Genomic DNA, 21,185 nt, shown 5'->3' on the forward strand with positions numbered 1-21,185 from the left:
CCAACCCGTGGTGAGTCGGGCCGGGTTACCCGTTTTGACCGCTCTAATATTTGGATTAAGGGTGTTGCTCCCTCCACCACTCCAAGGGCTCCTACACCTCCCCAATATTTTCTTTTATTCCATAAATACTCTACACCTTTCTACTATTTTCTTTTATTCCAAAAATACCTTACATCTTCCCACTATATTCAACAATCTTTCTCTTTCTGCAAAAATTTATTTACACTTTCCCTTAAATAAGTTTGATTCAATCTTATTTTCAGTGTTCAATATATTTTTTTTCTTCTTCAAATTACTTAATAAATGGTAAAATTTTGTTCTAAATTTCTAGAAAAATATTTATATATATGTGTGTGTGTTTTTTTTTACATTTAATATCTATAATTTTTAATATTATATTATGTTTTAACTTACCAACATGTTTGACTCAAATAACTTGAATAAAATATTTAATTTATTAGATAAATAATATAAAAAATATTATTAAATACTTAAAATATAAAAGAAAAGTTATTTGTTAAATATTTGAAATTTATTTAGTTCTTTCGTCATTGTAAAGTTAGTATATAATAATAATAATAATATATTATTTACTATTAATATTATTATGTTTATTATTTTGTATCTGCATTTAACTTTTAATTTTATAAAATGGAAGTGGTAGAAACACTAATATTGAAGTTTTCTCTAAATTTTATATTTTGCAATATATCACAAGTTTAAATCTAAGTCATATAAATGCTCCATCAGAGAGAAAGATTATTGAGGATAGTAGAGGAAATATAGGGTATTTTTGGAATAAAAAAATGTGTAGAATATTTTTGGAATAAAAAAAATATTAAAGAGGTACATAAGCACTTGGAGTGGTGGAGGGAGCAACACACCCTTAGATTAAAATTTAAAAAATTGAAGTTTTTAAAGAAAATTTTAAAGAAATGATTCAGATGAAAATATCCTTAAAGTTAATTAGCTCTTTTAGTAAATATCACTCCACGTGTGCTGTTAAAATATATTTTTAATAAAAAAAAAATTCAGATGTTGAGATCAGTTTGGAACATGTCTAGAGACCACAATTGTTTACGAAGAAGAGAGACTAGAGAAAATAAAAATGTAAGCGGTGAGCAGAAAATGAGTTAACAGGAGGCGATTCAAAAGTGATGCCAACTGTAATGATTTTGTGAAGAAATCGTATCTTGTTTGGTTGAAAGTCCGTTTAATGGCAGATGGGAAGGGAATGCTACAATATTTCGAGTGAGGTTGTTGAGGCAAAGAAAGGTGTGATTTCTCCCTCCATTCCCTTGACTCTCCAATATGGCACACCACAACCACTCCACAACTCTTCGAGTTTTCTGCGTCGGAACCCTCGACACCAAGCTCCACGAGCTCCGATTCCTCTCCGATTCACTTCGCTCCAACCTCCACCGCTTCTCCTCCTCCTCCTCCAAGGTACACACGTAGTACTCATAATTGTTCAATTCATGCAACAGCTACCACCATTATTCTATTTGATCCCTTAATTAGTATTTTTTGTTGTTTTTATCTGAATATAGAAATTAGTTCTTTAACATGAAACTGTTTATTAAGCTAATTAATTGGTGAAAGTAGCGACATATTGGCAAATTAATTGAAGTTTTATCATGTCAAGGTAATGTGAACAGTCACTACAGGAGAGCAATATATATTTCAGACTCTAAATCGTGTTTTTTGTAGTTTGATTAGTTATATTTTGATGGGAGTTGGTGACAGGTAGAGGTGGTGGTGGTTGATGTCTCTACTGGTTCGAATGCGCCACAAAGTTTGCAAGATTTCCCGTTTATTTCCAGGAATGACGTTGTCTCTTCCTACAACACTGGGACAAACGAACCCTTGCTTCTCCCGGATGACAGGGGCAAGGCGGTTGCCGCGATGAGCCAGGCATTTGAGCAGTTCTTGAAGAAGTCTCATGAGGATCAATGTCTTGTTGGTGTTATTGGTGTTGGGGGGAGTGGGGGTACGTCACTGCTGTCGTCTCCCTTCACCTCTCTCCCGATTGGGATCCCCAAGGTCATCGTCTCCACAGTGGCCAGCGGTCAAACTGAACCTTATGTTGGAACCTCAGATTTGGTTTTGTTCCCATCTGTTGTGGACATTGCAGGCATCAACAGGGTTAGCAGACTGATCTTGTCTAATGCCGCGGCTGCATTTGCTGGGATGGTTGTTGGAAGGATTCAGAGCTTAAAGGATTCTTCTAGCGTTGAAGATAAACCTACAGTTGGGATAACTATGTTTGGAGTTACTACTCCTTGTGTTAATGCTGTCCAGGATAGGTTGCATAAAGAAGGTTATGAGACCCTGGTTTTCCATGCAACTGGGGTTGGTGGCAGGGCCATGGAGAATTTGGTTAGAGAGGGGTTTATACAGGTATTGAAATAGCTAAGTCCGTGTATATTTAAGTATGGGAAATTTAGCTGATGTTGTGTTTTGAACGTGTTGGAATTTCACTTGTTTTGAAATCATAGTATAAGAAATATTTTATCTGGACAATTCTGCTTTGGTCTTCTATGAATTTAGAATACTTACGCTTAGGACAGTATTTTCTGTTGAGGCTTCATGTTGCAATTTCCTTACTTTTTGAATCAATGCACCTTATGGATGTGACATTTGAGGAGGTTAAGTTATGATCCTTGTTTAGTTGCAGCTTCCAATTGATTGGACTTGTTTTATATACATCAAGAGCACAGGCCTATGACCTAACTGTATGGCTGTCAAGGCTAAGCTACTTACCCTGACTCTTGAGCATATTGAATGTTCTTGGAGAGAAATTCATTTTTTGCCTAGTCATTTTCAACCCTAACCAAGGAACATTGAGTATTTATTAAACTCAATACCGCCTTCATTTTATTTTAGATATATGGATACGTATTCTGTTTTGGGAAAGTAAACTCATAAGGTTCTTGCACATAATTGTGTGATCTTGTCAGATGAAATGACTTGGGATAAGCGTTTTGAAATCACTTGTATTGTGTTTTTTATATTTATTTTTTTTTCATTGCAGATACTTCTTTATGTATTTGTGTCTCCTTTTCTGTTCACTCATCTTCCTTTCTTTTTCGGTTAGGGTGTTTTTGACATCACAACGACAGAGGTAGCAGACTACATAGTTGGAGGTGTAATGGCTTGTGACAGTTCTCGTTTTGATGCCATCATAGAAAATAAAATCCCGTTAGTTTTGAGTGTGGGGGCATTAGACATGGTGAACTTTGGAGCAAAAGATACTATACCATCGAAATTTCAGCAGAGAAATATATATGAACACAATAAACAGGTGACTATTCTATATGACTGCGTTCTGTTTTGGTCTTTGCTTGAAAACTAGTCATATCTGCTTGTGATTAGATTACCTGTAAGATCCTACAAAGTATTTTGTTCATCATTTTCTCCTTGAACTTAGATGCATATTTCCTGCAATCCTGTGACTACTACCAAAACTGGACTTTCACAATACACTTTATCATTCCCTGCAACTGAAGATGTTTACCATGTGTTAAAATGCTTGAAGTCATTATTTTATGCCAACATAAGAAATCAATTATTTATTTTTGCAGGTTTCACTCATGCGAACAACAGTAGATGAGAACAAAAAATTTGCTGATTTCATAGCAAAGAAACTGCAGACTTCATCATCTAAGATTTGTGTGTGCCTTCCAGAGAAGGGCGTATCTGCTTTAGATGCACCTGGGAAGCCTTTCTGTGATCCAGATGCAACTGGTACTCTTCTTCGTGAATTACAAAACCTTATTGCGACTAATGGTGATAGACAGGTACTATGGTTGCTCGATAGTATTCCTTATCATAATTATCAGCTTCAAGTTTTCTTAATTTCATTTTATTTATTGCTGAGTATTTTGTAAAGTTAAAAGAGTTGTGTACAGGTAAAGGTGTATCCTCATCATATTAATGACCTTGAATTTGCAAATGCATTGGTTGATGCATTTTTAGAGATTAATGAGAAAACTAGTACAGATTCTACTCAACAACAAGTTGTCAATCCTGAATCTGTTGAACAATTTAATGAAGGTTATGTTTCAAATGCATCAAGCTTTGGGACCATCGTCTATCCACCTAGTGAATTCCCAGAAGCTAGAACAGGTTCTCATTTAATTTGAATTTGCATTATGTTAATCAGTATTTTGCAATAAGTAATTAGTTCTTTCAATTTTACTCATTATTTGTGTGTTTTGCTCTTGTAAAACTTATTTTGTGTTGGCCTGAAAGAGATTTATTGAAAGCCAATTGCTTCTTTTTGTGCTGAAAAGCTGTTTAATTTGACTTATATTAGGCGCTCTCCAGAATTCCTTTTGGTAGAAAATATATGTCAACTATGGAAATGATTTCATTTTTGCTTGCAGAAACTTTGGAGAAAACACAGCTCATATTACAGCAACTGAAACATCAAATAGATAAAGGAATTCCTATAATAGGAGCTGGTGCAGGGACTGGTATATCTGCCAAGTTTGAAGAAGCTGGAGGGGTTGATCTAATAGTTTTGTACAACTCTGGGCGCTTCCGAATGGCTGGAAGAGGTTCATTAGCCGGATTATTACCTTTTGCTGATGCTAATGCTGTTGTTCTCGACATGGCCAATGAAGTTTTGCCAGTATGCCATTAATTGTTTACTTGTTCTAGAATACTTTAAAAGTATTGTCCAACTGCTAACTTCTATTGAAGTTCTTTTCCCTCAAAGTGTCTGATTTTGCAGATTGGTAGTCTTTAAGGAAGAAAACTTTTCTTTTCCAAAATAATGCATATCACCATGGGGTTTTGAACAGATAAAATAAAAGGAAGAGTGGGCTGTTCAGGGAAAAGGTCCAATGGCTAAATCAGAAAGCTATTTGGGTTAGGGCCATCACAACAGGGTAGTGAACCCTTAGGAGATACTGAATTCTGTTACTCTTATCTTGAAAGAGAGAGATACAGTGTGTATGTACATGTTAGGAATTTGGGTAAGAATCCTAACTTTCTACCTCACTCGCACACTTCAGTAAAACTCACAACAAGAAATGGTAATGAATCGGCTGTATTCACATCAAAGAATCAAGAATACAACTGGGAAAACCAGGAGCTTAACCTCCTTCACCAGGTCTGAACCGGTCTACAACTCAAAGTAAAAAACTGCCTACTAACAACAATAAAAGAGGTCCTTTTATAAAGACCCTTTTCCCGCCCCACTTAACTGTTTAGCAGTTAAGTACTCTTCTTCACCTTTCTCCTTTCATAAACCCTCCATGTCCTAACATTACTCTCCCCTTGAGAATCAACCTTGTCCCCAAGGTTGGAACCGAAAAGCTTGGTCTCTTGGCTCCTCTTCATCATCTTGTTATCATCTGAAGAGAATCCACTGGCTACTGCCCACCAATTTAGGTATGGAGGCTTAGGTGGTGGCAATTTCTCCCCCACTATCTTCCATTCTTCCTCTTTCCTTCTTATCACCCCCAAATTCCACACCAAGGTCCACGGTCCTACTTCCTTTATTTTTAACAAAGCTTCTGGCCTCCCCCACCTTCTAGCTAGTGTTGGATCCCCCTTGCTGAATACCTTCTTCCTTCTTTGATTGAACACCCTAGTCAATACTGTTCGGTTTCGTCCAATAATGGGGACCACCGTTCGGTTTCGTCCTTTAATGGTCAATATCGTTCGGTCCCCTATCGAACATTGCAGCTTCATCGCTTTTGGCTGAATAGGGCCTTCAGCCAAGAGAGTGGACAACTCTGTCTGCTTCAAGTCTAATTCTGTCTCGGACCGTTCGGCAACCTCACCTAGGATATTGCGTTCGACCTCGGACCGCTCGGCAACACTCGATCTACCGTTCGGTTCCTTCCCGCTAACTTCAACCGTTCGGTCGGTGTTGGTTTTCTTCCTCTGCTCATCCCCCAAGCTCACCTGGTACGGTTGGGTATCCTCCATGGGTAAACCCCGATCCTCTACTAGTACCTTGCCTATGAAACTGTGGCTGGCTCCACTGTCGGTCAAAACCATACCCGTTCGGTCCCCTATCAAACCGTTCGGCTTCATCATTTTTTTCTGAGTGAGGCCTCCAGTCGAGAAAGCGGACATCTCCATCTGCTTCCGGTCTACTTCGGTCTCAGCTTCCTCAGTCTCCACCTCTTCATCCTCCCCCAAAATGACCGTCCCTCGACTCTTTTCTGGCCACTGATGGCCTGGACCGAACAATCCCGATTGGTTAGGTCTACAGTACTTGACCTTTGACCGCTCGGTCACCGCTCCTTGCATTTGTCCCCCAAATGACTTGTCTTCTGACCCGCGACCCGCCAAAATCTTGAGGTCTTGTACAGACTTGTCCACCGTCCCCTTCTGTTTGGATGCCGCCAAACGCTCAACGATGGTTCCAAACCGTATCACCAGGGCTTCCTTCAAACCATTCCAAGAACGATTCTTGGCTTTCTCCTTCCAGGATCTGAACCAGTACCCCGCGCTGCCCTCCATGCTAATATGGGCCAGTTCGATCTTCTCAGCCTCCGCCATCTTCTGTATCTCAAAGAATTTTTCGGCCTTGTTAATCCAGTTCAAAGGATCGGGTCCTTCAAATATGGGTAACTCCACCCTTCGCCTCCAATTGGGTGGGTTCTCTGAACGCTCCCCATCTCTTTCTCCTTCTGCGTCATCGCGCTGGTCCCTCCGATTGTCATTGACTGAACTCTGGCTTCCGTCAGCTTTCTCATCGGCGGGTTTGGTGCACGCACCCATCAACCGCATAAGTTCTTGGATATCTTTACGCATCGCGATTGAGTCTTGCTGGTTTGCCGCTGACTCTGCCTTCAATCCGTCTACTGCCATCTCCAGATGATGATGTTCCATTCGTCCTTCAACTACATTCATTCTTCCTTCAATTCGGTTCTCCAGAGCATGTAACTTCCCTTCCATCTTGTTCTCCCTCCGATTTGGGATCCGGCAGGTCGGACCACTTTGTTAGGAATCTGGGTAAGAATCCTAACTTTCTACCTCACTCTCACACTTCAGTAAAACTCACAACAAGAAATGGTAAAGAATCGGCTGTATTCACATCACAAAATCAAGAATACAACTGGGAAAACCAGGAGCTTAACCTCCTTCACCAGGTTTAAACTGGTCTACAACTCAAAGTAAAAAACTGTCTGCTGACAACAATAAAAGAGGTCCTTTTATAAAGACCCTTTTCCCACCCCACTTAACTGTTTAGCAGTTAAGTACTCTTCCTCACCTTTCTCCTTTCGTAAACACTCCATGTCCTAACAGTACATGCCTATACTAGTGGCAGCTTTTTGCTTGTATCAGCTTATAACTAACCATTAACTGACTCTGAGTGCAATCGAGAACTGCCCTCTTTCATATGGTATTCACACACACACACACACACTCTAGAAACTGTAGGTGGGTTGGAATCGCAAATGATCTCAGTTTTGGGCAGGAATATGTTTGACAATTAGCTCTTTGGCAATGATTTTTTCTTTGACAACAAAGAGAACTAATTCCATATCTTTGATCCTGGCATGAAGAACTAGATTTTGAGGCAAAGAAACAACAACTGGCTATTGCAATATATGATGGGTGAATAAGAAATACCAAGTTCAGGGGGACGTGTCTAAAACCATAAAATTTCTGTAGTGAATTGAGGTAGCCTTCCGTATTCAGCTTCAGTACTTGCTTGAGCAACAACTTGTTGCTTTTTAGACCTCAAAGATATAAGATTTGTACCAAAATAGACTGTTGCACTAGAAGTAGATCATCTATCTGCACCCTAATCAGCATCACATAGGGGTTGTAGAGAAATGGAAGAACTTGGATACACCAGGATGTTGATGTAGTCCATAGTGAAGAGAGTGACTTCACCATCGAGGATTGCCAAGCTCTGAAATCATGAAAATAATAAAGAAAGAAACTGAATTTTGTTATTTCGAAAGATTGAGATTAGGAGTGTGTATGTGTGTTTGTATATATTTAGGCATATATCATATCAAGCTAATGACAGTTGTATTCCACTTGTAATTAACCACTAACTAATCCTGAGAGTAGTTGAGTTACTCTCCTACTTATAGTATTCACATGTGCGTTGAACTAATAGCATATCCTTTTGAAAAGTTGCTTCAACTAACAAAGGCTATTGACCAAGTGATCACAGTTTGATCAATCCACCCCGTTCTTTTAATAAAAAGTTGAATTTTAACTCAAGGTAGGTGCACCCATGCTTGTCCACTCTTCAAAGCCTAAAATACTTTTGTATGAGATGAAGTGTTAGAAATGTCACATAGAAGGCTGTTCATGCACTTTCAACTAATAACTTAAGCTTTTCGACATTTAAGAAACTGAAAATACTAATTCTTGAGGTCAGATTAACTAGCAATAAAGTATTAACCCTCAATACCCATCTTGAATAAAAATTGGTAACTTTATGTAATTATGAAATCCCCTTGCCATGCTAGTACTATATCTCTTTCTTTTCCATTATGTTTGACTTATATTTTGTTTTCAGGTGGTAAAGAAGGTTCCAGTTCTTGCTGGTGTATGTGCAACTGATCCCTTCCGCAGAATGGATTACTTTCTTAGACAGGTGGAGTCTACTGGATTCTCTGGGGTACAAAACTTTCCTACAGTAGGGTTATTTGATGGGAATTTTCGACAAAATCTTGAAGAAACGGGAATGGGATATAGGTGGGTATTTGGAAAACAATTTCTCATATCATATTAGTCAGAGTGTTACATCTCTCCCAACTTTATTTCATTTTCCTATTAAATTATCAGCTTGGAAGTTCAGATGATCCAGAAAGCCCATAAAATGGGTCTCTTGACAACTCCATATGCATTCAATCAACATGAAGCTATTGAAATGGCTAAAGTCGGCGCTGATATTATAGTTGCCCATATGGGTCTAACTACAACAGGCTCCATAGGTGCAAAAACAGCTGTTTCACTTGACGAAAGTGTAATTCGTGTACAAGCTATTGCAGAAGCAGCACACAGCACCAATCCCAATGTCATCGTGTTGTGCCATGGAGGTATGCAAGTCAGCTCAAAAGTTTTATGAATGTATATTTGAAGTTTTATGGATGCACTATTTGAAGATTAAATATTAAATTAAGTGTTCACTGGTCAATTATTATTATTTGGGCCTAGACCAGAAGTGTAGAATGCTTATTAACAGATAACTGAAAAGCATCTTCCTATATCTTATGTTGGAGCCATGTATTGAATCTTTTCATGTTTCCTGTTCATATTGAAAAACTTCTATTTGGCTTAATTTGTGTATGGTCAACCCAAAAGAGTGACAAAGTTAAACCAAAAGAAAAGAAAAGATGTTATGGTCAAGGAGGGTTTCAGTAAAAAGGAATGGAAAAGGCTTTGATCTGTAAGCAAAGAAAGATTGGACTCGAAGTTTAGATGTGTTTTAATTTTCAAAGTGTTTGGATGCTCTGCACGATAAGTTTTCAGTGATGAATGCGACATCCAGTGAGAACATTTTATGCAATTGTCTTGGATGATTTTTTAGCGAGTTGTTCTTGAGTATGTTGGTTTTTGGTGTGAGAAATTCGTTGAGAACAGTAAATGTATTTGTTTATTGTTGATGGTAAATTTTGTGGTGGGGGATGTGAGCCTTATCATCATTGCCCGTTAAATTATGTTTGTTGTTTGCCTTGTGTGCTTAATTTCTAGTTTGTAGGGGAATGTTTTACCAGTAACTTTTGGCTACTAAAGAGGCCGGCTCTTGATGTGGTTATTGAACTTCACTACATTCACTGTTCACTGCTCTTAATAGAGTAGTTGTTTGTGTTTGTCAACTTATAGTCCCAGCTCAGAATAATCTCTTGGAATATGCAGGTCCAATATCTGGTCCAAAGGAAGCGGAATTCATATTAAAGAGAACCAAAGGAGTCCATGGGTTTTATGGGGCTTCAAGTATAGAAAGACTTCCGGTAGAGCAGGCTATTACAAATACAGTTAAAGAGTACAAGTCAATTTCTATTCATTAAGGTTTAACATGTCTGTACTTTTTTCATGTCAGTTTTCTGTTCATTATATTGCTAATGTGGCTGTTATTTTGTCATTGCATAGAGTTTGTGAACATTATAGGATTTACTGATATAAAATTTTGGAAATAATGAATCACAAGTATTGTTCAAGCCGTTTTCTTTTATACTCTAAAGAGCAGAGGATGCAGTTTGAAGTTCAAGTAATTACCATTGACAAGATATTCTTGAACGGGTTATAACAAACTCCTAGTTTGTTAGGCATAACCCGTATATCAACACTACTTTTTACTGGTGAAAGCGAACCTTGCACTTCAAAGGATCTTGATCCACAACACACGTAGCCAAGAGTGAGTGTGGGATCAAACATGTATTGTGTGGGGGACTTGCACAGATTGATATATTGCTATTTGTTGACTGAAATAGTAATTTTACTTGTGTAAAACTCTGATTAGATAGAGGTCAAATTACTTGGATTATATCAGTTTATCCCAATAGTTATCAGTTGTGTACTTGTCTCTCGTTGCTTCATAAGCACTTTCCTGCTTTTGTGTGGATTATTGTAGTGGGCCACTAAAAAAGACACAAGACTACCTACCCTCCACCTATATATACTGTGGTTGTTTCATATGAAACCATACACGAATTTTGTTAGAGGAAGCGGTTGGTTTCTTCCCACTCATTGTTCCAACAAGCAGCTAGTTATTCTTGTGATTTCTCCCAAAGTTTGAACAGGACACACATCATCTACCACCAGGTAATCTTACATGCAATTCGTAACTCTATTCATTAATAGTATGCAGATAATAGATTCGGATTACCATTTCTTAGAAGTAGTGTGTGTGGTAATTGGATTGATACACATATATAACTCTTTCACGGATTTATTTCATGTGATGATAAATCTGCAGATATAGACTACTCTCTGCTGTTTTGTTCGTATCAAGCCTTCCCTTTCTTGTAAATCTCCATGACCTTCTTTTATGACTCTAGCATAGTTTTGCTCAAGGACTTCAAAGTTATTGGGCAACCGCTCCTTAGCCTGGGTATGTGTGCCTTCTTTTCTAAGCAAGTGTCTGAATCATCAAGGGTCCACCTACGGAGGAGTATCTTTTAATTGTCGTTTATAGAAGAAAAGAAGAATAGGAATCTTGGTATGACATAAAATACTCACGTATAACCACCAGCAAGCCTGTGTAAAAAGACTAACATTGTCACTTTTGCCATATTGATCCCAAGGCATGTCCTAGGCCCTGATCCGAAAGGTATGAAACTGTATGGCTTTTGATGTTCCTGCAGATATGAGACGAAAAGTAATTTCTTGACACAAGGACGTGGCAAAAAAAATCAGAGAAAGAGCCAAAATAAGTGGAGAGAAAGCTAATTACATCAAATCTTTGTGGGTTGAATTTCAACGGATCATTGTACAAATCAGAGTCGTGATGTATGTAAGTTGCATCGATGTTAACATGCCAACCTTTCTTTATGTCATACCCTGTGTGGTTAGTAACATAGTCATAGAAGGCCAGAAAAACTAATGACGCCCTCCTATAATTAAGCAAACCATAATGAACATAATTGTCTTGATATCTTCAAAGGAGTTGAGTAAACTCACCTTCGATCGTGCAGTCTTGAAGTGCGACACGAGGAAACCATAGCAGGACATTGGACATTCTCAATGTTTCCTTGACTACCTGGATAGAACACGAATTGATTCTTGACTTTGAACTTTTATCGTGGGAGCTTCCAGTTTAGATAGACAAGCAATCATTTCATAGCATGTGCATCATTTCTAAAGTATAATTCTAACCTTCAGACCATAACGTATGTTGTTTAGATCTTCATGGTTAAGTGAAGCTCCGTCTGGTTTCATATTGGTTATAGATAACTGTTCTTCCTGTAAGTCAAGATGAAACTCTGGTCATTTTTTCTTGTGCAAGTGAGCACATAGTTTTCTACAATGAACTTCCTTCTCGTACCTAATACCACCTTGAGAAAGAAAAACGGGGTTATCCCTTCCAAATAGCATCAAAATGACACTTACAACAATACTGGATATGACAGAAAATTCAACTGTTGATTCGGTTAAATATAATGCTAAAACTTATGGTTGGTAATTAATCTTAGTTGAGTTTGGGTCCATGGTTTGACTAGAATATGTGCAGCATCTCACCCTGAGTATGTCCTGCGCTTCTCTGTTGTCATGTAGAAACTTTACACTCCACATCATTGCCGCTGCCGTGGTCGTTTGTCCAGCAATTATCAATGTCAGCAGATTATCCATTATCTCCGAGTCATCAAGTTTTTCACTGGGTGGGAGTGAGTCTCTCTGCAACATGGACTGAAGAAAGTCCTCTCGAGTTTCTTCTCCCCTCCTACGTTTGGCAATGATCTCTCTGAAGGTCTCCATGAGCCTTTTACGAGCCTGCTTAACCATAATAAAACCTTAGGAATAATTTTTCAATTTAGTTTTTAAGTATCATCTTCTCTCCTAAGGAGTCCTTAAACAGATCAAACCTTGTAATTATTTGTAGGCTTAATACCTCTTTTGGTCTCTCTTTAGGAGGGTAATGTTTAAGTTTGTCCTATCTTTTTTAAAAAGTTCAATGTGATCCCAAGTTGTGAAAAAAATGTACAATTAAATCCTTTTTGGTCACGGCGTTAAATATTTAACGATCCAGCTGACAGCGTGGAGTGATGTGCGCAACGTGGCTATTTAGGTCCATAAGGGATAAACATGTGATTTTCATTAAAATTGACGTGGCAGTGGTAAAAAAATTGGGAGTTAGGGTTTGGGTTGCAGAAATCGCGATTTGGGGTTAAGCATTTTGGAGGAGCTGTCTTCCAAAGGGTGATCTTGAAGCTGAAATCTGCAGAGCAAATTGAATTCCGCAAATCACTGGCTCGAAAGCCACGTCTCTTATTTTCGACACCTACAAGTGAACTTGGTCGCTGCCTTCTTGTTTGGCATATGCATCCTTGAGAAAGCTCTGCATCCATCTTAATTCGTTCTTCGAATTTTCCACCTGCCCTCTTACCCCTACAAGCTGTGAAATCGCCACCACTGCTTGCTCCACCAGTAGCTCCGTCAGCTTTGTAATATTGCGTGAAAAATTAGAAGATACAACATGAGATTAAGAAAGGAAAAGTAAAAAGACAAACTGGAAAAAGGGAAAAATATAAGTGAAAAAAAAGACAATTTGATGTTTTCTATGACATGGATATTTAATAATCCTTTTCATAGTTGTACAATAAGGTAAAAATTAAAATTAAAGTTTGTAAAAAATAATTAAATTAAGTTAATTGAAGAACTCCTATGTATGTTAGAAGAAACAAGTGCTTTTCTTGAGTCTCAGCACCAAAACGACGGTTTTGCATTGCGTTTTGAGAAATCCGCGGCACTGCGGCCATCGAAGAGGAGGAAGGAAAGGAACAGTGTATTTGCGAAAGAGAAGGAGAATGATGATGGGGTTAAGGTGGTGTATGATCGTAACGGTGACGTTCACTGTTTTTGTGTTGTGGTTTGGAACACTGCACGTCCAAGCCTCTAATTCTGTTTCCGCCTTCGTTCAAAACGCCATCTACTCCAACAGAATCACCGTTTTCTCCAAATCCTATTGCCTGTGCGTTCCTTCTAATATCTCCCTTTTTCCTTTTATCCGATATCACTCCCCTTTTCCTTCATTCCGTTTGATGCAATATTGTCTCAATAATTAGGGTTTGCTACTCTGTTTTTTGTTCGTAGCTATTGCTTGTGCGCCAAACGCATACTTGCTGAACTAAATGAGAAATCGTTTGTGGTGGAGCTCGATTTACGAGGTAATCATAACTAGCCAGTTTGTGGTGGGGCTAGTGCGATTCAAGTCTACCTTTTACCGCGATTGTTTGAACGAAAACTGGGTACCTCAAGAGTTTAGAGCTTCCAAATGTATTCAGAACCTGTAACAGTACAGACGAGAGTGATATTCACATAGGCCTCAAAGGACAGCCAGTGATTTGCAGAATTAAATTTGCTCTGCAGATTTCAGCTTCAAGATCACCCAATTTAGAAGACAGCTCCTCCAAAATGCTTAACCAAAAATCGCGATTTCTGCAACCCAAACCTTAACTCACAATTTTTTTACCACTGCCACGTCAACTTTAATGAAAATCATATGTTTACCTCTTATGCAGCTACGTTGTGAACCTAAACAGCCACGTTGCACAAATCACTCCACGCTGTCAGCTAGATCGTTAAATATTTAACGCCGTGACAAAAAATGATTTAATTGTACACTATTTTCACAACCTGGGACCACATTGAACTTTTTAAAAAAGGTAGGACGGACTTGAACATTGTCCCCTAAAGAGGGACCAAAAGAAGTATTAAGCCTTATTTGTATAATTTGATTAGGTTAGAGATTCCTTTGGAGGGAGGGTGATTACTTTAAAGACTGAATTGATGTTTTATTCAATTTTTTTGGATTTCACTGGTTCAAGATTGAATAAATAAAGAAATTGATTTTAATTTTTGATGAGAAAAAAATTGATATTTCAACAATTTCATTTATTATGACGTTGTGCCGTGATATCAACCGTTGATTTTTTTCATCAACCACTAAACTTAATTATTTTACCCATTAAACTTCAGACGCAAAAAACAATAAAAGAAAAAAAAAACAAGTTTGATTATTATTTTTGTACTCAAATTAACAAGTAGACCATAGAAATTTAGGTACGTCTATTATGGTAATTTTTTTTAAAAGAACAAATATTTATATTGAAGAACTTGTAATGTGTGTGTGTGTGTATACTTTTTAAAAGATATCACTAACCGTGATGCCTTTATAGTATCTGGTACCAGGAATCATGATGGGAATGGATAACATGGCGTCAGAGACGGCGTTGCAGTCTTCTTCGATCTGTCGTAGTAATGAATCCTCCGTGATGCTCATCAGCATATCACACATTGCATCGAACGTCATCTTTATATGCAAACAGTTCATAGGAGTTAGGACTCGGAGCACATATAGTCTACTTGAGACTTCACAGCGGTATCACATCACACCGTCAAAATTATGTTGGTAAATTAATTGGGTTACTATGTAAATGTTTGCTAATGCTCTGCACTTTCCAGAGAAGATAAGTATACTTATGATTAAAAAGCCGAAAACAAAAAGGGACCATATGTGGGCATTTCTACCACTTAAATGGTTAATATGTTCTTTATTATCATCATACTAAGCAGAGTAAGCATAAAATGGTCCATATACATTTGATTCTGATAATTGGACTCTGGTTGATTTTTATGCAATATATGGCCACATTATTTCAGTTCATGCTCACAAATAATCGCCTTGAAATTTTTTTCTTTTTTACATATGAAAACACGTAGTCTTAGACAAGGTAATAGTTTCTTCTAATAAATATTATATGTTGATAATATAAAAAAGAAATATGTTATCAGCTAATAATAAATTGTCATTATAGTAAATATCTATCATTATCTCTGTTAAGTTTACAATATAAAATCTATATTAGGTATATAAGTTAAAGTCGTAAAAATTGTTTTTACCTTCATACAAAAGTTCAACACTTTGAAACTTTTCCCGCTTTCTTCTAGCTTTTGTAGCCTTCCACACAACAGTTTGTCAAATTTGGTGACAAATGCGCATAGGGAAGTCATGGAAAATGGTTCTGATAGAAGACGCCTTATTCTTTTGTGACTCTCAACGGGTACACATAATAAGCTTTTCTCTCCCACGGCATCTGCCATTGATTTCACGTAACCCTTGTTGAACAGTACAAAGTCATTGGCAAATATGGTCCTTGCTCCTTCAGGATTAGGAACAAATATGTGGATCTTCCCAAATAGCCTTGTCTTGAACCATCTTCCATTCCTATTTCAACACATACCAACTTTAATGTAACATCTTATTTTGATACCTAAAATTTTTTTACGCACTTGATATTTACATTTTTTATCCTTCAATCTCTCTTTTTCTTTACAACTACCAAAATTTACTTTTTTTAATATCTATATTTTATCCTTAAAAGTGGATTATATGAAGAAAAAAAAACATATTCCGCCTTTAATATAGCTTACAGTATGTTTTATCAAGTTCTACGAAACTTAAAAACTTACATTTACGTGTCTTTGTATTGTTTTACAATAATTAATAATTAAGAGTCTAGGTAACTTCAAACAAGCTTCTAAGACAAAAATAACACAAAAAAATAGGCAGAACTATATATAAGTTTTGTCTAATTTTTAAACCAGACTAGCTAATGATTCACTTGTTAATGGTTATTTTCAAAACAGCCCCACTCTGATTAGAAATTTACTGTAACCTGAAAATTCAACTATGAAATAATCGTGCTAATGAGATGATGTGTAACACGACGAACAGACATTTTTTATCCTAAAATTCAACTGTACAATAACGTCTTAATTATGATGAGCATGTATAGCTAGAAAGTCAGCTGTTCAACCGATCTGTATGACGCGATGAAGTAATATTTCCATGAGTTATGAGCTCTAATAACTTGTCGATATGTTCTAACTTAAAGTCGTTAGGTGAGTGGAAAGTTGAGGCTAGGTTTAATAAACAAGCACTGGTCCTTGTATGTGTTATAATAGTTCTCTGTTCAGAATGAAAAAGCTTCTATCTTATAAGAGCAGATTCTGGTCGGAAAGAAAAGCACTTAGAATTTACAAGTATATATATAGGAAGAGAAAAGTAAGTAGTGACATACCACAATCGCCTAAGTCTGACAAAATCATAGCATCCCCTTGTGCTATTAGTGGCTGAAAGAAAAGCAAGAGTTTCCCCAAGAAAAGGCAGTCCCAACCTTCCAGGAATCTCTTCTCTATGGTTTGTGGTAGCTCTCTTCCATGCTCTTGAAGCGAAATATGTTACTCCTATAGTGAATAATGCGACCAAGATTATGTGGTAACAGTTCTGCACTACCAATAGTACCTCTTCTCTCATCAACAGATTCAACATCTCTTTTGTTTTCTTGTTACTCTTTTCTCCAAACAATGGCTTGCTATGAAGGAAGACCAACAAGTACCAACCCATATATGGTTCCTTAAAATGATATATAAAAAGAATGACGACAGCGACGCTTATCAGGTCAACATATACTTTTGTTTGTATAATATTGGGAAGGAACGAGGAGCATCTTCGAAGGATTGGTGACACAAAAAGTTGGAAGATTCCGATTACAATAAGACATTGTCTAAAGAAGTTTTAAAATCTACAAGAGAACCATTTCATTCTTAAAAAGAAGTTATCCAACGTTATATATACTTCTTTTAGACCTCATAAATGGTTCTCTCAAGAGATTCTTTTTGTCTGTGTTTTAATTCTTTACAACTTTATCACTAAATTAGTATCTCACATATTTAATCTTATTATCAAGCGATTCTCAATATAATTGTCACCACTTTGTTCTCTATATCGCATATTTGGACTTTTTTAAGAATAATTTCATGACATATTCAATCTTTTAAAAGCAAAGTTGCTGATAAAATATTTAAATTTTCAGAAATTATTTTGGTAACTACAACTATTAACAGCTAGTTAGTGTTGTCACATGCATAATTTTGGAAAAAAAAATTTAAATTTGCTGTTTAACCATACTAAAAAATCCTTCATAGAGATTAATAAAAAAAAAAGGATACATGTTTGAAATTAATCGGATATGTAAATTAATTAAATTTTAGTGACTTATTTAAATCAGACTTATTAAACATGTGATCAAGCGAACCAACTTGAATCAACCTGGCTAGTTTTAGATATAGTTAGTATAAGGAGTTAAATTTAAACTCCATTATCACCATTGTTAAAAAGATTAAGCGGTTTTTTCAGCCCTTATTCATTTTACTACACAGATAAATTCGAATTTAAATACGTAAATTAACAAAACTAAAAACTTTATATGTTTAATATTAAGAGCGTGTGAATAATTAAAGCTTATTTGTCCATATATAAATATAATATTGATGATACCAGATATATGTATATAAGAGTTTAGCAATTCTCTTGTTCAAAGATTAATTTTCTATTTCGTTCTTGCTTTATTCTAGCGTGAAAATGGTTATTTTCTTCAAAATTTTAAATATATTTCTTTTTTTTAAATGTTTATTACATATTAACTAGATTAATAACCTTAATACTCATAAAATTAAATTAAAAAGAAAATAATTAAGATATAGGAAAAAAAATTATTATTCTTATCACATTCAATAATTTTATATAGTTTAAAGTAAAAAATATTTTAAATATTTTTTTCTTTTAATTATTCGAAATGTTTTTTAAAGACATAACTAAAAAGAAGTACAAACTCCAAAATGGATAATGATTTGAGTAAAAATAATTGATGCTAACATTCCATTAAAAATAATCAAATAATCTCACATTATTTAAAAAATCTAGACCTAAAACAAGACTCTCTTTTTTCATATGCAAACATATATTAGAGAAATGATAGTTTTACTTTTCATGTGAGTGTTGAATAAAAATTAGCTGAGTGAGTGATTGGATGATTTAATAATTATGTGTAGGAAGAAAGAGTAGATTAAGGATGGTGACTGAAATGGGGTGCACTAGTTAGTGAACAGTTGAGTGAAACAGCAGATGTTGCGCCTGCCATTATAGATGAATGCCTTAAAATCAAATGTTTTCACTGATTTCATCACACGATTATTGGTCTCAGTCATTCTGATGCAACAGAATTCTGACGACCCACTTCGACTGGTCTAAGGTTTTTCTTCAAATGACTTATTCAACTAAAAATCATATTGCTTTTCATTTTTCCCCAGAATAAACTTTAATTGATATATGATGGAATGTCACTTATCATTCGCTTTTGGGAATGCCGGCAGAAAGAGAAAAGGAATTAATCCTAATTAGACCTTTTATCTTCTCCCATTACATACATTTCGAATTCACACAAATTAAAACTATCATTTTTCACTTTTTTTTCTTAAAAAAACAATTCAACTGATTGTGTTATGAAAATATATCAAATAATAGAATCACTTATGTTACTCATTAAATCATCTTCGTGATGATAATACTTAATAAATATTAAAAAAATGTTTTATATGTATTGAAAATGCGAAGAAATATTTCTTGACTAAGGAAGAAGAGGAACAATGATAAAAGCAAGAATATATTTTACAGTGTATCTCAATATTCGATACGTCATTTTCTTATGTAGTGCTCGTAATTTACCATAATAGCAAAATTTAATAAACTATTTTATATATTAAAATTAATTCATAATCAAATAAGTATAATTGCAACACTTGAGTTAAGTTATTAAAAAAAAATGCTAACACGGAGTAGATTCCTAATTTATGGGGATTTGCGAACATGTTAAAACTTTTACTGAAAATGTATTTAATATTTCATATTTTATTGGGTGTCAGGTAACATTGTATCCGGATACATAGAAAAAAATGTTTTATATTATAATATAAAAAACATAATATTTCATACTGAAGTGTATCAACTGTACTTATTTGAATCCATCATCCAAGTTAGATAAGATTCATTAGATAAGATTACTTAGTAATTATGTTAATTATTCATACAAATAAAACAGGTTAATAATTAGATTTAATATAATTAAGCAATGTTTAGACTATACTAATAAAAAATCTATAAAGAAACTTATAAATACTAGTAAAAAATATGCACTACAAAAAAATAGGGCATTACCGAAGGCCAAAAGCCCTCGGAAAATGCCATAAGCCGTCGATAAAGGGTGTTTACCGAAGGCTTATCGACGGCCAAAAATCCTTCGGTAAATCTCTTGTCGCTAAATATTACCGAGAGCTTTTATCCTTCGGTAATTACCGAGGGCCAAAAGCCTTCGGTAATTACCGAAGGGCAAAAGCCCTCGGTAAGTTTCGAAGTGCGAAAGAAGAGAGTAAGCAGTGAGTGACTGTCATCCTTATTGAAAGTCGGAGTTTTCCATACATCTCTCTGGGCGTTTCATACAAGACGACACGTTTCTCATCAGCATCATCAGAATTTTCAGAGGAAGGTACAGGGACAAGATGCAAGATCCTTCCTGATGGATAAAGATGATGTTTAGCAGGCTTCTCTGATGTTGCCTCTGTACTACCTGCTTCTGATGTTGCCTCATTTTTCATTTCTGCTTCTGTGATGCCTTTTTTTCTGGCTGCTTGTTTTTCCTTGCCACCATTAATCTTAGGATTATCACCCTGTTCCTCCAGTTGAAGCTCCTTCAAATATTGATTCATTTCCATTGACATACAGGCAGCTGCATAAAAAATTATATTTGTGAAACAACAGAAAAATCAACTAATTAATTAATTAAGAATCATAGATAACAAATTCCCAATTCCCAATTCCCAATTCGCAAACCCCAAACTCATTCTCACGCCATGGATCCCAACCCTCGAACCTTTCCCATCCTTTCCGACTCCGACCACTTCGACCTCGAGCAGCCGCGGGCTCCGGAGATTGTGAGCCAAATGCCGCACCTCGCCGACCCATACCTCATGGCCTCCATGGGCCGAGTCGTATCTCAGGTGGCCCAGGCCGGAACGGTCCTGAACCAGATGGGGGAGCTGCCCACGCATGAGGAAGTTGACAGCGCCAGGGCCAGGCTGACGGAGATCGAGGCCCACCTGTCCCACGAACTAGAGGAGATCGCGCCCCGCGGAGATGGAGATTCACGAGTGGCGGGCCCACCAGGCCGAGAAGGAGAGGGAGGGCCGGGAGCGGGCGGAGACGGAGAAGCGAATCTGGAAGTCGGTGCTGCAGTTGGACGAGATGCACGAGGCGTACGAGAAGCTTCTGAAGGACGCGGAGAACGGCTTGGGGTGACCAAAAACAGACAACAGTTTTCGTAGCGGTGGAGGAATTTCGAAAATTTGGCAGAGGAGAAGGGGAATTTCTGAAATTTGGCCAGAGGAGAGCAAGATTAGGGCTTGATAGCGTTGAAGGAGCAAAGGGTTGGAGGGAAAGGTTTTGGGCGACGAGAGAGCACTAGGGCCGGTGGGAAAATGAATTGCAGAGAGGGAACATCTTAAAATTTTTCGAAGAAATTACCGAAGGTCTCTCAGCCGTCTGTAATTGAACTCACGAATGACTTACCGAAGGCTCATAGGCCCTCGGTAAAAAGCCGCCGGAAATAAGCGCATTTCTTGTAGTGATGGTTGTTAAG

The 21,185-nt window shown here is 36.7% G+C and overlaps 2 protein-coding genes across 4 annotated transcripts; one reads left to right on the forward strand and one right to left on the reverse strand.

Moving 5' to 3' along the window:
* The first annotated feature begins 1,050 nt into the window (after positions 1 to 1,050).
* Positions 1,051 to 11,798, forward strand: LOC108345845 (toMV susceptible protein tm-1(GCR26)). Of its 3 annotated transcripts, XR_008250081.1 has the most exons (12): positions 1,051 to 1,446; positions 1,747 to 2,400; positions 3,098 to 3,304; positions 3,585 to 3,800; positions 3,912 to 4,128; positions 4,389 to 4,636; positions 8,507 to 8,685; positions 8,776 to 9,029; positions 9,850 to 10,002; positions 10,565 to 10,755; positions 10,910 to 11,044; positions 11,298 to 11,793. XR_008250081.1 is itself a non-coding variant. In XM_017584670.2 (9 exons), the coding sequence occupies exons 1-9, from the start codon at positions 1,312 to 1,314 to the stop codon at positions 9,999 to 10,001; spliced, it is 2,262 nt and encodes a 753-aa protein (XP_017440159.1). In that variant the 5' UTR covers positions 1,051 to 1,311; the 3' UTR covers positions 10,002 to 10,151. The 3 variants fall into 3 exon arrangements, 1 of the variants encoding a protein (XP_017440159.1); XR_008250080.1 differs by having other exon boundaries at positions 10,910 to 11,798; XM_017584670.2 differs by lacking the exons at positions 10,565 to 10,755; positions 10,910 to 11,044; positions 11,298 to 11,793 and having other exon boundaries at positions 9,850 to 10,151.
* LOC108345856 (cytochrome P450 90A1) lies at positions 10,980 to 17,139 on the reverse strand. The gene is made up of 9 exons (XM_052879460.1): positions 16,734 to 17,139; positions 15,553 to 15,877; positions 14,813 to 14,962; positions 12,172 to 12,423; positions 11,809 to 11,895; positions 11,614 to 11,692; positions 11,387 to 11,493; positions 11,173 to 11,291; positions 10,980 to 11,094 (listed from the first exon to the last, which is right to left on the reverse strand). The coding sequence occupies exons 1-9, from the start codon at positions 17,057 to 17,059 to the stop codon at positions 10,980 to 10,982; spliced, it is 1,560 nt and encodes a 519-aa protein (XP_052735420.1). The 5' UTR covers positions 17,060 to 17,139.
* Between the last annotated feature and the right edge of the window lie 4,046 nt (positions 17,140 to 21,185).

This window comes from Vigna angularis, chromosome 1, assembly GCF_016808095.1.
Source record: "Vigna angularis cultivar LongXiaoDou No.4 chromosome 1, ASM1680809v1, whole genome shotgun sequence".
In the NCBI taxonomy this organism is placed as follows: Eukaryota; Viridiplantae; Streptophyta; class Magnoliopsida; order Fabales; family Fabaceae; genus Vigna; species Vigna angularis.

Excerpts from the sequence above, each read along its gene's own strand:
- LOC108345856 (XM_052879460.1), bottom strand. The coding sequence starts at position 17,059 with ATGGGTTGGTACTTGTTGGTCTTCCTTCATAGCAAGCCATTGTTTGGA. Across the intron at positions 15,878-16,733 it reads GTCAGACTTAGGCGATTGTG|GAATGGAAGATGGTTCAAGA; the intron begins GTATGTCACTAC and ends GTGTTGAAATAG. Across the intron at positions 11,494-11,613 it reads TCAAGACTGCACGATCGAAG|GGTATGACATAAAGAAAGGT; the intron begins GTGAGTTTACTC and ends CTAACCACACAG.
- LOC108345845 (XM_017584670.2), top strand. The coding sequence starts at position 1,312 with ATGGCACACCACAACCACTCCACAACTCTTCGAGTTTTCTGCGTCGGA. Across the intron at positions 1,447-1,746 it reads TCTCCTCCTCCTCCTCCAAG|GTAGAGGTGGTGGTGGTTGA; the intron begins GTACACACGTAG and ends AGTTGGTGACAG. Across the intron at positions 9,030-9,849 it reads CATCGTGTTGTGCCATGGAG|GTCCAATATCTGGTCCAAAG; the intron begins GTATGCAAGTCA and ends TGGAATATGCAG.